At 48.2% G+C, this 16246-nt stretch overlaps 1 protein-coding gene across 2 annotated transcripts in view; it reads right to left on the reverse strand.

Moving 5' to 3' along the window:
* The window catches only part of DDX46 (DEAD-box helicase 46), a 78536-nt gene extending 72485 nt beyond the window's left edge, over nucleotides 1-6051 (reverse strand). Inside the window, exon 1 of one of the 2 annotated variants that reach the window (XM_032248933.1) lies at nucleotides 5738-6051. In XM_032248933.1, the coding sequence (XP_032104824.1) occupies nucleotides 5738-5754 (17 nt within the window). In that variant the 5' untranslated portion in view covers nucleotides 5755-6051. The remainder of the gene's footprint in view (nucleotides 1-5737) is intronic. The other variant, XM_032248846.1, reaches the window with a different exon arrangement.
* Nucleotides 6052-16246: the final 10195 nt, after the last annotated feature.

Below are 16246 nucleotides of genomic sequence, written 5' to 3' on the forward strand. Positions count from 1 at the left end.
AAATACTGTATATAGTCTGTTCATACACAATATAAATATGACATTTTGTTACAGAGGCTTGAAGGAAATAAAGGAGCTATGTAGACATACAGGGAACTTTCCACACAAAAGGCACAAGTGTGAAGTCCCTAAAGAGGAAGCTTGACTGGTGCATTCAAGGAACAGCAAGGATGCCAGTTGCGGCTAGCAATGAAAGAGCAACAGAGTGTGCCATAAGATGAGGTCAGAAAAACAGCAGGACAGCCAAACCCAGAGGGCCTTACTGGCCATTATATAAGGACTCTGTCTTTTACACTAAGATGAAAATCTACTGGAAGACTTTAAGAAGAAGAGTGACATAACTTCACTAATGCTTTTATTTTTATTTTTAGAAACAGGCCAGCCATGTGCGGTGGCTCACGCCTGTAATCCCAGCATTTTGGGAGGCCAAGGCAGGTGGTTCACCTGAGGTCAGGAGTTCAAGACCAGCTTGGCCAGCATGGTGAAACCTCGTCTCTACTAAATTAAATACAAAAAATTAGCTGGGCATGGTGGCACGCACCTGTCATCCCAGCTACTCAGGAGGCTGGGGCAGGAGAATTGCTTGAACTGGGGAGGCAGAGGTTGCAGTGAGCTGAGATTGCGCCATTACACTCCAGTCTGGGTGACAGAGTGAAACTCCGTCTCAAAAACAAGAAAAAGGAAAAAGAAACAGTCCTTACTCTGTTACCCAGACTGTAGTGCAGTGGTGTGAACACAGCTCACTGTAACTTAAACCCTCCAGGGCTCAAGTAATCCTTCCCCTTCAGCCTCCCAAGAAGCTGGAACTACAGGCATGTGTCACCACATTCAGGTAATTATTTTCTTTTTTTTTTTTTTGAGTCGGAGTTTCGCTCTTGTTACCCAGGCTGGAGTGCAATGGCGCGATCTCGGCTCACCGCAACCTCCGCCTCCCGGGTTCAGGCAATTCTCCTGCCTCAGCCTCCTGAGTAGCTGGGATTACAGGCATGCGCCACCATGCCCAGCTAATTTTTTGTATTTTTAGTAGAGACGGGGTTTCACCATTTTGACCAGGATGGTCTCGATCTCTTGACCTCGAGATCCACCTGCCTCGGCCTCCCAAAAGTGCTGGGATTACAGGCGTGAGCCACCGCGCCCGGCCTTCAGGTAATTATTTTCATTTGTTTATTTATTTATTTTTTTTTTATTTTTTGAGACAGAGTCTCACTCTGTTGCCCTGGCTGGAGTATAGTGGTACAATCTCGGCTCACTGCATCCTCTGCCTCCCGGTCAAGCAATTCTCCTGCCTCAGCCTCCCAAGCAGCTGGGATTACAGGCCTGTGCTACCACACCCTACTAATTTTGTTTTTTAGTTTTTGTTTGTTTGTTTTAAGACAGAGTATCTTTCTCTCTTGTTGCCCAGGCTGGAGGGCAAAGGTGCTATCTCCGCTCACTGCAACCTCCACCTCCCGGTTCAAGCAATTCTCCTGCCTCACTTACCAAAGAGCTGAGATTACAGACACCTGCCAATACGCCCTGCTAAATTTTTTTTGTATTTTTAGTAGAGACAGGGTTTCACCATGTTGGCCAGGCTAGTCTGTCACTCCTGACCTCAGGTGATCTGCCCACCTTGGCCTCCCAAAGTGCTGGGATTACAGGTGTGAACCACTGTGCCCAGCCTAATTTTGTATTTTTAGTAGAGATGGAGTTTCACCATGTTGGTCAGGCTGGTCTCGAACTCCTGACTTTGTTATCTCCCACATCAGCCTCCCAAAGCGTTGGGATTACAGGCATGAGCCACTGTGCCCAGACTTTTATTATTTTTTAAATGTCTTTCTTGAGACAAGGTCTTGCTCTGTCACCCAGTCTGGAATAGAGTGGCTCGATCACCACTCACTGTAGCCTCGACCTGTTGGGCCCCAGCAATCCTTCCACCTCAACCTCCAGAGCAGCTGTGACCAAAGGCACACACCACCATGCCCACCTATTTTTTTTTTTTTTGTAGAGACAGTGTCTCGCTATGTTGCTCAGGATTATCTCAATCTCCCAGGTTCAAGCAATCCTCCCACCTCAGTCTCCCAAGTAGCAGGGACCAAAAGCGTGTGCCACCATGCCTACCTATTTTTCTTTCTTTTTTTTTTTTTTTTTTTTTGTAGAGATAAGAGTCTTGCTATGTTGCTCAGGATGGTCTTGAACTCCTGGGCTCACCCAATCCTCCCATTTCAGCCTCCCAAAATGCTGGGGTTACAGGCGTGAGCCACTGCACCTGGCGTAATGTTTTTAAAGTATTATTCTGGCTGCTGAGAGAACAAACCAAACAAACCAGGGCAAGGACAAAAGGAAAAAGAATAGGTAGGATTAGCAAAGACCAGCACTACAGCAATCATCCAGGCAAGAGATAGTGGTGGCATAGATCAAAATGACAGGTGGAGGCTGGGCAGAGTGGCTCACGCCTGTATTCCCAGCACTTTGGGAGGCCGAGGTGGGCAATCACGAGGTCAGGAGTTCAAGACCAGCCTAACCAACATGGTGAAACCCCATCTCTACTAAAAATACAAAAAATTAGCCAGGCGTGGTGGTGCGTGCCTGTAATCCAAGCTACTCAGGAGGCTGAAGCAGGAGAATCGTTTGAACCCAGAAAGCAGAGGTTGCAGTGAGCCGAGATCAGGCAACTGTACTCCAGCCTGGGCAATAGAGCAAGACTCCATCTCCAAACAACAACAAAAAAAAGCAGGTGGAAAGACGCTGAGAAGGGTCAAAATCTGGGTATCTTGACGCTAGCATTGATGGGATTTAATGATGAATTAAATGTCAAATGTGACAGCAAGAGAGAAATCACTTGAAGATACCTGACCAAGTAAAAAGAATGAAGTTGCCATCTACTAAGATGGGAAGGCTGAGGGAGGAACAGATCTGGGGAGGTGGATCAGAATATTAGGTATCCAAGTGGAGATATATAGTATGTAATTGAAATATTGGTCTGGAGTTCAAGGAAGCGTTTTCTCTAGAAATATAAGCTGAAGAATCATTAGTGTACAAAGGCTATTTAAAGCTATAAACCTGGCTGGGCATGGTGGCTCATGCCTGTAATCCTAGCACTTTGGGAGGCCAAGGTGGGTGGATCACCTGAGGTCAGGAGTTCAAGACCAGACCAGCCTGGCCATCATGGTGAAATCCCATCTTTAAAAAAAAAAAAGCTATAAACCTAAATAAGATCGCTAGGAGATGAGCGCACCTAATTATCTTTCAAGCACCTCAAGTTCAACTTGTAGAAACCCAAACTTGTTACTTTTCCCTCCCCAAACCATTAATCATACCAACTTCTGGTCACTAGGCTCAAAACATTAGTTATCATCAACATTTTTCTCTTGCCTCATTTGATACAATAAATGAAATATGAAATAGCTGGGCACAGAGGCTCATGCCTGTAACTGCAGCACTTTGGGAAGCCAAGGTGAGCAGAGAGCTTGAGCTCAGGAGTTCAAGACCAGCCTGGACAACATGGTGAAACTCTGTCTCTACAAAAAATACAAAAATTAGCAGAGTGTGGTGGCACATGCTTGTAGTTCCAGCTACTTGGCAAGCTGAAGTAAGAGGATCTCTTGAACTCAGGAAGCTCAGGTGGCACTGAGCCAAGATTGCTTCAATGCACTCCAGCCTGGGCGACACAGCAAGACCCTCTGTCTCAAAAACAAAAACAAAAAACCCACCAAGTAATACCAATTTCACCTCTGTAATCCCCTTCACATTGTATTACCTCCACAGAGTTCCAACGGCCACTATTCCATATCAGACATTTCTATCTAGGACATTCTTAAAGACTTGTAGTCTTCCTGTTTCTATTCCTTTTTCCATTAAATCTTACTCATTGCTGCTAAGGAGAATTCTGATTCTATTACACACTTTTTACTCAAAATCTTCAAAGGTTCACAAACAAATTCTTATCTTCAAAATCTACAATCCACCCATTTTCTGGGACCAAGTCCTATTCAGGACCTACATCCTCTACTTATCAAAAAAGATAAAAACCCTTCATGAGAGCGTTAGGTGGCTCCCGCCTGTAATCCCAGCACTTTGGGAGGCCGAGGCGGGTGGATCACGAGGTCAAGAGATCGAGACCATCTGGTCAACATGGTGAAGCCCCATTTCTACTAAAAATACAAAAAATTAGCTGGGCATGGTGGCGCACGCCTGTAATCCCAGCTACTCGGGAGGCTAAGGCAGGAGAATTGCCTGAACCCAGGAGGCGGCGGTGGCAGTGAGCCGAGATTGCGCCATTGCACTCCAGCATGGGTAACAAGAGCGAAACTCCATCTCAAAAAAAAAACCCTTCATGAAACCTACCCATGTAGAAAAATTGGGCTTCTTGGCTATTTCTCTAACACCTTGCACCTTCCCACCTCTGAGCCTTTCATGATCCCCTGAACAAACCTAGAGCACAGGCCATACACAGCAGTACACAGCAGAGAGGTAAAGAAGAAGGCTGAAGGGCTAGGAATGGACATTCCTGTGAAGGGCCTTGAAGGCTGTCACAGTTTAAATTTCATCTTGGAAGCAGTAGGAACCAATGGAGAGTAAGTCAGGGGTAATGACATGACCTTATCTCTACTTCAGAAGTGTCACTGGCTGCAGTGTGAGGGATCTAACAATTAGGAGAGCAACAGAGGAAGATAATCAATTAAGAGAAGAATCAATTTAAAATACATGTAGTCGTCTGGACAGTAAATCATTAGAGCCTCAATTAAGTCAGGGACAGCCAGAATGGGGAAAGGATGTAGAACCTAACAGGCTGCGGGTAGTGAGAGAGAAGAATGACTCAAATAAGTATCACTTCCAAATTTCTGGTCTGGACAGCCATCAGATTTAAAACACCGTCACAGGAATCTTCTGGAAAGAAATATTCTTTAACTTCATCCAGGTGATGATTACACGGTTTATATATGTGATAAATTTCATCAAGCTTCACCTTTACATTTTGTCCATTTTCCTGGTTAATTATACCTCAACAAAGAACTGCTAGCATTAAAAACAAAAGCCTTCACTGTTCCTAGACATAAAATACATTTCAGTCATTGCTAAATACACAGAAAATACTCATTTTTAAGATTAAAAAACTCGAGGTTCCGAACAATCTATTAACAATCTAAAGTTGTGATGAGATCTCATAGTTCTAATAAGAGCTCACAGTCCACAACTTCAAAAGGACAGAAAACGAGGTAACAAAGAAATACGAAACCTATTTGTGAAGTAAATTCACGCAACAAGTATTCATGGTAGCCCAGTAAAAAAAAAGCCTAGTCGTCTACAGTGCTGCCGGTGCGGTAAAAATGTCTGCCCTCACACTCCTTTCAAGTAACCTGGGAAAAGACCACACGCGCACAAAGAACTAAAATACAGAATGATGCGAGTCTTGGCAATGCTGGAAACGCGAAGCAATAAGCAATCCAACTGGGATCACTTCTGACTGAAGTAATCAGGGTAGGCTCCGCTGAAGTGGCGGGATGTGGTGCCCAATCACTAACGTCCTGGAGACTGTTCCCGCTCCAGGGGCTCGAACCCGCTGATGGTAGTGCAGGGAAGTCGTCGCTGGCCCAAACACAGCCATTCCCTCACCCCAAGTCCCTCCAGTGCCCGCCGGGCAGCGCTGACTGCACGTGGGGCCGCCGCAGGCCTGGCCCGGCGGCCACCTCAACTCCCGCCTCTTCTCAAGACCCCAAGAAGCCGCTCGCCTGCTCGCCCGCTCGGCGCTCTGCCTCACCGTGACTCCCGACCCATGCTGCCGACCGCGGGAAAGCCGGCGCCCCTGAGGACCACGCGAAGGCGAACCGGACAAACAAGGGGGCTGCGCTGGCGTCAGTACCGGGCAAAGACCACCGCTAAGCAGCAGCAGCTACAGCGGCGGCGGCTATCCCAGCGCGGCCAACGAAAACAGGACGTACTGGCGCCGGCAGCCGAAGGAAGAGAAAAACCGACCGGAAGCTGCTGCTCTTCCACAGCGCCGCCTCTCTACTGGAGGGCGCATAGCGCCGGCGTCACCGAAAGGTGATGCCTTCGCCGGGTCTCCCAGACCCCCGAGCGACGCCCGGCTGATTAGTGCGATGGAGTGTAGTGCCTCAGCCTCGCCGAGCTAGGAGGGTATTTCCCGCCACAGCCAAAGAGGAGTCCTGGACAGGCTGATGTCTGCCTTAATTTGCGCTAAATAATGCGGCAACCTTGTCCATACACTGTCTTTGTTCATGTATACATTCACTCATTTATTTATCTGTTGTCATATGCCAGGCTTGTGCCAAATCTTTGGGGGGCTCACAGTCTTGCGGGGGAAATAGAGATGACTAAAGCCAGCACGGTGGCTCACGCCTGAAATCCCAGCCCTTTGGGAGGCTGAGGCGGGAGGATCGCTTGAGCCCAGGAATTCAAGACAAGCCTGGGCGACCTAGCCCCCGTCTCTGCAAAGAAAATAGTAATAATAATAATAATAATAATAATAGAGATGACTAAAAATACAAGGAGATGTAATACAGCAAGGAGAGTCCACCATGGGAGAGGGATTCAGAGAAAATGTTTCCTGAGGATGTAAGTGACCTTTGAGGTGAGATTTGAAGACTGAGTAGTATCTTCCTACTCAGTAGAGAAGAGAACGAGGAGCTAAAAATATGTTAGCAAAAGATTAGTTCTTAACATTGCCTGCACTGGGAAGCTTAAAAACAAAAAACAGGCGGGCGCTGTGGCTCACGCCTGTAATCCCAGCACTTTGGGAGGCGGAGGTGGGCAGATCACGAGGCCAAGCGATGGAGACCATCCTGGCCAACATGGTGAAACCCCGTCTGTACTAAAAATACAAAAATTAGCTGGGCGTTGTGGCGTGCACCTGTAGTCCCAGCTACTCGAGAGGCTGAGGCAGTTGAGTTGCTTGAACCCCGGAGGCGGAGGTTGCAGTGAGCCAAGGTCGCGCCACTGCACTCCAGCCTAGCTCCTGGCGACAAAGCAAGACTCTGTCTCAAACAAACAAACAAAAGGGCCAGCCATGGTGGCTCATGCCCATAATCCCAGCACCTTGGGAGGCTGAGGCAGGAGGATGGCTTGAGCACACGAGTTCAAGACCAACCTGGGCAACATAGTGAGACCCTCTACTAAATATAAGCAAAATAATTAGCCAGATGTGCTGGCATGCCTGTGATTCTAGCTACTTGGGTGGCTGAGGTGGGCGGATTGTTTGAGCTGGGCAGGCTGAGCCAAGAAGATTAATTGAACTCAGGTGTTTGAGACTGCAAGTGAGCTATGATCACTTCAGCCTGGGTAACAGAGCGAAATCCCAGCTCTAAAACATTAATACATAAAATAGGCCTGGTGTGGTGGCTCACACCTGGCACTTGGTAGGCTGAGGCAGGTGGATCATGAGGTCAGGAGATCGAGACCATCCTGGCCAACATAGTGAAACCTTGCCTCTACTAAAAATACAAAAATTAGCTGGGCACGGTAGTGCGTGCCTATAATCCCAGCTACTCCGTAAGCTGAAGCAGGAGAATCTCTTGAACCAGGGAGTCGGAGGTCACAGTGAGCCAAGATCTCACCGCTGCAATCCAGCCTGGCAACAAAGCGAGACTGCAGCTCAAAATAAATAAATAAAATAAAACAAAATAGAAGCCTGGGTTCCACCCCTATGTTCCGATTTAATTGGCCTGGAGTACTTTTTGTGCACTGGGAATTTTTTATTTTTTATTTTTTTGAGGTGGAGTTTTGCTCCTGTTGCCTAGGCTGGAGTGCAATGGTGTGATCTGGGCTCACCACAACCTCTGCCTCCCAGGTTCAAGCAATTCTCCTGCCTCAGCCTCCCGAGCAGCTGGGATGACAGGCATGCGCTGTTATACCCAAGCAAGTAAAGGAATGTGCCACACTCTGAGATTTGAGTTGCAAGTCCTTTACTGCCGGTGACCGAGAGATGGCTAACACCCAAAATTCTCTCAGCCCCAAAGAAGGAATTAGGTGGTTTTCTTATACCCTAATCTGAAAAGGGAGGGGGAACCTAGCTGAAGCAATTTTTTTCACAGAAGCAGAGCAAGCAAAAACTTAAAAGATAAACTAGCACATAAGAAGGAAACAGTACCAGGTGCAGGGGCTTAAGCTATCACAAAAGACATACAACTTATAGATATGGAGCTCTGGATACTTAGCAACATCTGCATTCCCAGGGGCTGCTGGTACTGCTTGACTCGGTGTCTTATCAGCAAATGCATTCCTGGTTGTGCCTGGTGTCATCCTGCCCCAACCACACGCTACAGCTACATACTTAATGGAGGGAAAATAACTAGAAGTGAAGAAGCTAAGATGGCGTTTGTCCGGCTTCTTCAATTAAGAATGAGTTAGTAAGGCCAACACAGGGTAGGATAACACATTCCCCACTTGTGGTTTTGGGGATTCAAATCATTGATTCCTCAGTTATAGTGAGGGGGTTAGAGTGGGTTCTAAGATACATAAGTTTAACAGAAGCTATGCACTTTTTTACAAATTAATTGACCAATTTAATATACAGGGCCGAAAATTAAACCCAACAAGAGGAGGAGAAGAGGTTCTGCTAATCCAGTTTTTTTTTTTTTTTTTTTTTTTTTTTTTTTTGAGACGGAGTTTCGCTCTTGTTACCCAGGCTGGAGTGCAATGGCGTGATCTCGGCTCACCGCAACCTCCGCCTCCTGGGTTCAGGCAATTCTCCTGCCTTAGCCTCCCGAGTAGCTGGGATTACAGGCACGCGCTACCATGCCCAGCTAATTTTTTGTAGTTTTAGTAGAGACGGGGTTTCACCGTGTTGACCAGGATGGTCTCGATCTCTTGACCTCATGATCCACCCGCCTCGGCCTCCCAAAGTGCTGGGATTACAGGCGTGAGCCACCGCGCCCGGCCGCTATCCAGTTATTAAAGAAGTCAGCCAAGGGTTCCAGTTAAACATGCTTTTGTACCATGGGGTGTTACTTTCCCGCTCCTGTTGGCGTTTATCTAGATTTTCTCGAACTCTTTGAAGAGTATCCTTTATGACTCCAGACTGGTTAGCATAAAAACAGCAACTTTCCCCCAAAACAGGGCATAAACCTCCTTGAGAGGAATAGCAAATCTAAGCCCTGGTCATTTTGGAGAACAACCTCAGCCAGGGAGTCTACCTAGGTATGTAGCATATTTACGGCTGATTGGAGATTTCTTAAATCAGCATCTACTTGTTGAGTTAGGGACACTAGTCCAGTTTTTCCTCGGACCAGAGCGGCAGTGCTGATCGCTGCTGACCCAGCTACACTAAGGCCCACCAGAAGGGTCACTAGGAGTGGGGCATCCTGGCCGATCCTGGGGTGCAGTTCAGGTGGAGCAATAAGAAGTTGTCCCTCTGGTCCGCTGTACACGTAAACCTGGGGAAGTACATGAACTAACACGCACAGTCCAGGTTCAGTTCCATTGATGCAGTGGGTGAGGCCTGAGGTGCAAGGCAGCCAAGTATTGTCGGGTGCCTGGTAGGAGACTGAAGGGTTTAGGGAAGTAAGCAGAGACTGGTTACAGGTGGCCTGAAATGGGGAAACAGATAGGTTATACCCATTACTGACTAGGCAGGAGGAGTTTCCTGAAACATCTCTTAGTGTAAGGGAACGGGGACGAGCATGACAAGAAAAAGGGCCAATATTAAGCTTAACCTCAACTCCCAATCCAACATAATACGGGGGTTTTGCCTTTAGGCATAACCAACAATCTTGGGCCAGTTTAGGCTGATTAACATTAAGAAGGTAATGTACTCCATCTAGAATGGACATTAAGCTGGGTTGGAGGTGCTGGTGCTGCAGTCGAGGTTTAGGGGCTTGGACTGGCAATGAGACAGTTGGGCCGATGGGACTGACTCTATCTGGGTGTGGGCAGAACACAGGGTCTCCCAAATCAGTTAAGGGACCAATTGGTTTAGCGGGGCTCCAGGGGATCAGGACCTTCTTCTGAATGGTAAACATAGTTCCGAGATCAAACCCTGTGATATGGGGTCGCAGTCCCCATGTCATACCATAGTACCATTGAACTGAGCCAGGGTTATGGACAGTTATGGTAATAGGATTACAAGCTCCCATAGTACATGGTCTAGGACGAGACGTACGAGCTATAGAAAGGGTCAGGGACTGAGTCGATCCCTCCGGGTATGTAGCCAGGGTTACACATGACCAGAAAGGGCAGAAAAACTCATAACGATCCCCGGCAGGTGGCATCAGGGTGATCTCTAGGACAGGGGGAGAAATCTACACATTGGAGTCCCTTTTCTGCACCCCGAGAGCTGCCGCATCCACTGTCACTTCCAGTGTGTCCAAACCCAGCAGCAAGGCCGATGAATCCCGCTCCTGCCCAGAGAGGCATATTTCGCTACTCTTCGAGGGTATGGCTGGGCTTTGGGAGTAAAACACATAAATTGATTGTAAAAGAGACTTCATCAGAGGTACTCTCCTTCCAGGTAGAGTTCGCAAGCACACAGCCTGTTGCAAACGAACTAAGGTGAAAGGCCTAGGAGGGGACAGAAGGCTTAACAACCAAAAGCAGACAAGAAAAGTAAATAAAAAGAACTAATCTGGTGTCTGCACTCTACTTAGGCACAGCTTGGAGGACCCTGACCCGGGCTTGGGGACCAATATTTCTTGCTGCGTTTTGTTGGCCTTCTTGATACGGGAATGATGAATCCAAGCAGGAATGCCATCCACTTTTAGGGCCATGGGCATGGTGAGGATGACAGTGTGAGGTCCTTTCAAAGCAGGAACAAGTCCTTCCTTCTGGAACTTTTTGACATACACCCGGTCACCAGGACAGAAGGGGTAGCAGGGTCCCGTCAAGTTAGGAACCAGATTAGGATGTGCTCCCTAGACGAGCGGCTGGATGATACCTTGAACCTGTTGGAGAGACCGCAAGTAGTGTAACAAGGTAGCTTGGGATATCTTTGCTAACTGCATGTCCCTCAGTTTAGGCAAGATAGGTGGGGCCCTCCCATACATGATTTCAAAAGGAGAGAATCCTGCCTTGTAATCTAACTTTTAGAAGGGCTAAAAGAAGAAACTTTATCCAATTTTCACCAGTTTCCAGGATTAGTTTGGTAAGAGTACTTTTTAAAGTACGATTCATGTGTTCTACCTGTCCAGAGCGCTGGTGGCAATAGGCACAAAGGAGTTTCCACTGAATATTTAACGCCTTGCTGACTAACTGCGCCGTGGACGAGCTGAAGGCCAGTCCATTGTCATACCCTATGGTGACAAGCAGCCCATATCGAGGGATGATTTCATTGAGTAAGAACTTAACTACTATAGCGGCAGTTTCGTTCTTGGTGGCAAATGCCTCAGTCCATCTGGTAAAGGTGTCTACCAGCACCAGGAGGTACTTATACCCTGCACGGTGTGGTAAAGTCAACTTCCCACCTCTCTCCTGGGCTACATCCTCGGAGACGATGGCCCAATTAAGTCTTCGGACCTTGTTTGGCATTTACCTGGGTACAAGCCATGCATCGGGAGGCCACTTGGCCAGTTAAGTCCTGGAGGTGTGGAATTTTAAAACGGCTCCTTAAAAATTGGTCCAACTTCGTTCCTCCCAGGTGAGGAGAAGAATGGAGGCGGCTGATTAAAGCTTCCCCGAGGGCCCAGGGTAGGAAGATTCTGGAGTCTGGGAGGATCCACCATCCATCTTGATTTTTACTGGCCTGAAGATCCGATGCTTGCTTCTCTTCTTCAGAGGAGTACATCGGGTGGTTGGGTAGATCAGGTTGTGGGACAGAGATGGCTGGAAGCAGATTTAATGGGATAACTGCGAATGCAGCAGCTTCCTGGGCTGCAAAAATCTGCCTTTTGGTTCCCCTGGCAACAGCCGTGTTTTCCTTGTGGTATCCTTTGCAATGAATTACAGCCACATGTAGGGGGAGCCAAACAGCCTCGAGCAGGGCTAAAATTTCTTCCTTGGTTTTAATAGTCTTTCCTGCTGAAGTGAGTAGCCTACGCTCCTGATAGATGGCCCCATGAACATGCACAGTAGCAAAGGCATATCGGCTATCACTGTAGATATTAACACCTTTGTCCTTACCCCATCGGAGGGCTTGAGTGAGGGCAGTTAACTGAGCCTTCTGTGCAGAGGTACCAGCTGGCAGCGCCTGGACCCACAGTATGTCAATCTCCCTGGTGACGGCCACACCGGCTATTCGTACCCCTTGCTCAAGGAAACTGCTATCACCTGTAAACATGGTGGCGTCCACCTTTCCCAAAGGAGTGTCCTGGAGATCAGGTCGACCTATTTCTGTAGTTTCTAGCAGTTCCTGGCAGTCATGGACAGGGGTGGTGAAGTCTGGATCAGGGAGCAGAGTAGCTGGATTTAAACACCTTGTGGGGGAGAAAGTTAAGTAAGGCTGATCTAATAGCAAACTCGGATATTGAGGGATACGGGCATTAGACATCCATTTGCCAGGAATGCCTTGTAGTAGTGTCTCTATGGCATGCGGTGCCGTGAGGATTAAATTCTGGCCCAGAGTGAGCTTATCGGCCTCATGAACTAGGCTTGCTGTTGCTGTAACTGCTCGCAGACAACTTGGCCACCCGGAGGCCACAGGATCCAATCTTTTTAGACAAATATGCCACGGGGTATTGCCATGGCCCCAAGGTTTGAGTGAGCACCCCTTTAGCAACTCCCTGATTTTCATGGACAAACAGGTGAAATGGTTTTGAGATATTTGGGAGGGCAAAAGCAGGGGCCTTAGTCAGTGTCTTCTTTAAGTTTTTGAAGGCCTGTTCTTCAGTGTCAGTCCAAACTAAGGGGCCATTTCCTCCTGTAGTGGTGTACAGAAGCTTGGCAATTTCCACGAACCCTTATATCCACAGTCGACAGTATCCCACAGCCCCCAAGAATTCACGTACCTGTCTCTTGGTGGCGGGGGTAGGGATTAGCAAGATGGCCTCCTTCCGAGCATTGGCGAGTGCTCTTTTCCTTGGTTTAGTTCATATCCCAGAGAGGAGACCCTAGAAAGACAAAGCTGGGCCGGGCGCGGTGGCTCACGCCTGTAATCCCAGCACTTTGGGAGGCCGAGGTGGGTGGATCATGAGGTCAAGAGATCGAGACCATCCTGGTCAACATAGTGAAACCCCGTCTCTACTAAAAATACAAAAAATCAGCTGGGCATGGTGGCGCATGCCTGTAATCCCAGCTACTCAGGAGGCCGAGGCACGAGAATTGCCTGAACCCAGGAGGCGGAGGTTGCGGTGAGCCGAGATCGCGCCATTGCACTCCAGCCTGGGCAACAAGAGTGAAACTCCGTCTCAAAAAAAAAAAAAAAAAAAAAAAGAAAGACAAAGCTGGCCCTTTTTGGCTGAGACCCAGTACCCAAACTCCTGAAGGAGTTGAAGTAAGTCTGTAGTATGTTGCAAGCAGCTTTTGGTAGTCTCAGTAGTCAATAACAAGTCGTCCACGTATTGGAGTAAGGTACAGTTGGGATGGCTGCCTCGGAACATCACAAGGTCCTACTGAAGAGCTTTCCCAAAAAGAGTGGGGGAATTCTTAAAACCCTGGGGTAACTGAGTCCAAGTTAATTGGGTTGTGTCTCCCAAACCAGGATCTATCCATTTGAAAGCAAAAATAGGCTGGCTTTTAGGAGCTAGAGAAATGGCAAAGAAAGCATCCTTTAAGTCAAGGACGGTATACATGGTATGCTCTGGTGGGAGCAAGCTGAGTAGTGTGTAAGGGTTAGGGACAGTTGGATGGACTGTGACTGTCCATTTGTTAACTTCCCGTAAGTCCTGTACAGGCCAGTAATCATTTGTCCCGGGTTTCTGAATCGGCAGGAATGGAGTGTTCCAAGCAGACTGGCAATGTGTAAGTATATTGGCTTGTAAGAGCATTGAATATGGGGAATGATCCTCTCTCTAGCCCGCTGACTCATAGGATATCGCTTGATCCAAACAGGCAGGGCAGTAGCCAGAAGTTCTACAACTACCAGCGGATGGTGCTTTGCTAGTCCTTGAGGGTTTGATTCTGCCCAGACCTGGCAAAAAAGAGTTTGTAGATCTAGTAGGAGAGGGTTAGTTTTGTCAATTTTCATTGGTGATAATGAGACTAAGAGATATTCCTCTGATAGAGGGGCAGTCAGCAGGAGCAGAGCAGGAGAGGGCTCTGTGTCCCCTAACTTGAGATGAATTTGCTGAGCCAACAAGGAGAGGCATGCCTGCAACTTGTGGAGCAGGTCTCGCCCAAGGAGAGGGAAGGGGCACTCTGGAACTACTAGAAATGAATGGGTTACTCTCTTTAAACCTAAGTTCACCTCGTGTGAATGGGTGACAGGATATTCCTGAATACCTCCAGTAGCCCTTCTTGTTAGAGACACTGCCCAAGGGTGTTTGCAGTATAGAATGTTCGGCCCCTGTGTTGATTTAAAAATGTACAGGCTGGACCCCCACAGTAGCGGTAACCATGGGCTCCCTGGGGCCAAGTGAAAAGGAGCCCCTGTCCCATCAATCATCAGATTCCTCCACTGCAGGGAGGGTGAGGACCCTTTTCTGTTTGGTTTCTTCTCTGACTTTAAAGGACATTCAGTCTTCCAGTGTCCAGTTTGTTTACAATAGGCACACTGGTGCCTTTGTAGGGGCGCCCACTCACCTTTCTGGCCTTTCTGGTAGGGGTCCAGGATCTCTGGCTGGTGCTCTGTGCTGGAGGCTCTTCCTTTTTAGTTCCCTGGAGAGCAGGCACTAAGATTTTTCCCTGTCTTTTTTTTTTTTTTTTAAAGATGGGGTTTCACCATGATGGCCAGGCTGGTCTCTTGAACTCCTGACCTCAGGTGATCCACCCACCTCGGCCTCCCAAAGGGCTAGGATTACAGGCATGAGCCACCGTGCCCAGCCTAGATTTTTGCCTGTCTTTTTCCGGCTCTGTCAGCTGCCCTAACCAGCTGCCTCCTTTTGTTTTCAACCTCTCAATTGTCCAAAACTTCCTGGGCTATTTCTAAAAGCTGAGGGATGTTCATTCCAGCAAATCCCTCCAGTTTTTGTAACTTTTTTCGAATGTCTGGCGGTGCCTGGGCCACAAATACTAAATTAATAGCGCGGCTATTTTCGGAAGCCGCTGGATCAAACGGGGTGTAAATTCGATAGGCCTCCTGGAGGCACTCTAACAACACTCCAGGTGACTCATCGGGCCCCTGGACAACTTTGGTTGTTTTAGACAAGTTCATGGGTTTCCAAGCGGCCCCCTTTAATACCTGCAAGGAGATACCGGTGGAAATCTTCCAAAGTCCTTCTTCCCTCTGTGGTATTGGGATCCCACTATGGTCAAGTAGAAGGAAAAACCTCCTCAAGGAGGTTTTGGGCTTCTGCCTCTGGCCTACCAGCTGAGGTAAGGAAATACTTTCTGGCTTCCCTTTGAATTCAGTCCCTCTTTTCAGAAGTGAAAAGAGTTAGAAGGAGTTGCTGGCAATCATCCCAAGTGGGCCTATGGGTCCGGAGCACAGACTCCATCAGTGAAGTTAGGACCTGGGGCTTTTCAGAAAAGGGAGGGTTTGGGGCCCTCCAATTGTACAGGTCAGAGGTGGAAAAGGGAACATAAACCAGAAAGGGAGCAGAACGCTTGCTACCTGATGGGGGTGGTGCCTCCCTCAAGGGGAGGAGTGGGGTAGCTTCCTTTGACTGAGGCCATAGCCGAGAGGCAATAGGCAGAGAGACCACAGAAGACAATGGCTCAGGGGCTGGTGGCAATGGAGGGGCCACAGGAGGTACCAACGAAGAAACTCTGGGGGATCCTTGGGGAGCAGGAGGATTGTAAGGTGGAGGCAGTGGGTGCAGGTAGCTTTCCTCTTCTTCAGAGGAAGGCAGTACAGGAGGAGCAGAAGGTACCACTTGAGCAGTAGGTCGAGGCAGGGAAGGGGTTTTACTCAGAAGGACCTTAAAGGTGGGGTTATGAATGGTGCAAGACCGGAGCCACAGGGGAAGGTTCTGAACCAAACTAAACCATTGATCAATGTAAGGAAACTGATCAGGATGTCTGGGCGTTCTGGTAATAACTTGCCACACAGCTTGAACCGTTGTGGGTCCAATGAACCTTCTGGGGGCCACCCAGTTTCCAGTTTTGGCCATTCCACTTCACAGAGAGTCTGGAGTTTGCCTTTTTTTTTTTTTTTGAGACGGAGTTTCGCTCTTGTTACCCAGGCTGGAGTGCAGTGGCGCGATCTTGGCTCACCGCAACCTCCGCCTCCTGGGTTCAGGCAATTCTCCTGCCTCAGCCTCCTGAGTAGCTGGGATTACAGGCACGC

The sequence above is a fragment of the Sapajus apella genome, unplaced genomic scaffold (genome assembly GCF_009761245.1).
Source record: "Sapajus apella isolate SASKATOON/1434 unplaced genomic scaffold, GSC_monkey_1.0 scaffold1, whole genome shotgun sequence".
In the NCBI taxonomy this organism is placed as follows: Eukaryota; Metazoa; Chordata; class Mammalia; order Primates; family Cebidae; genus Sapajus; species Sapajus apella.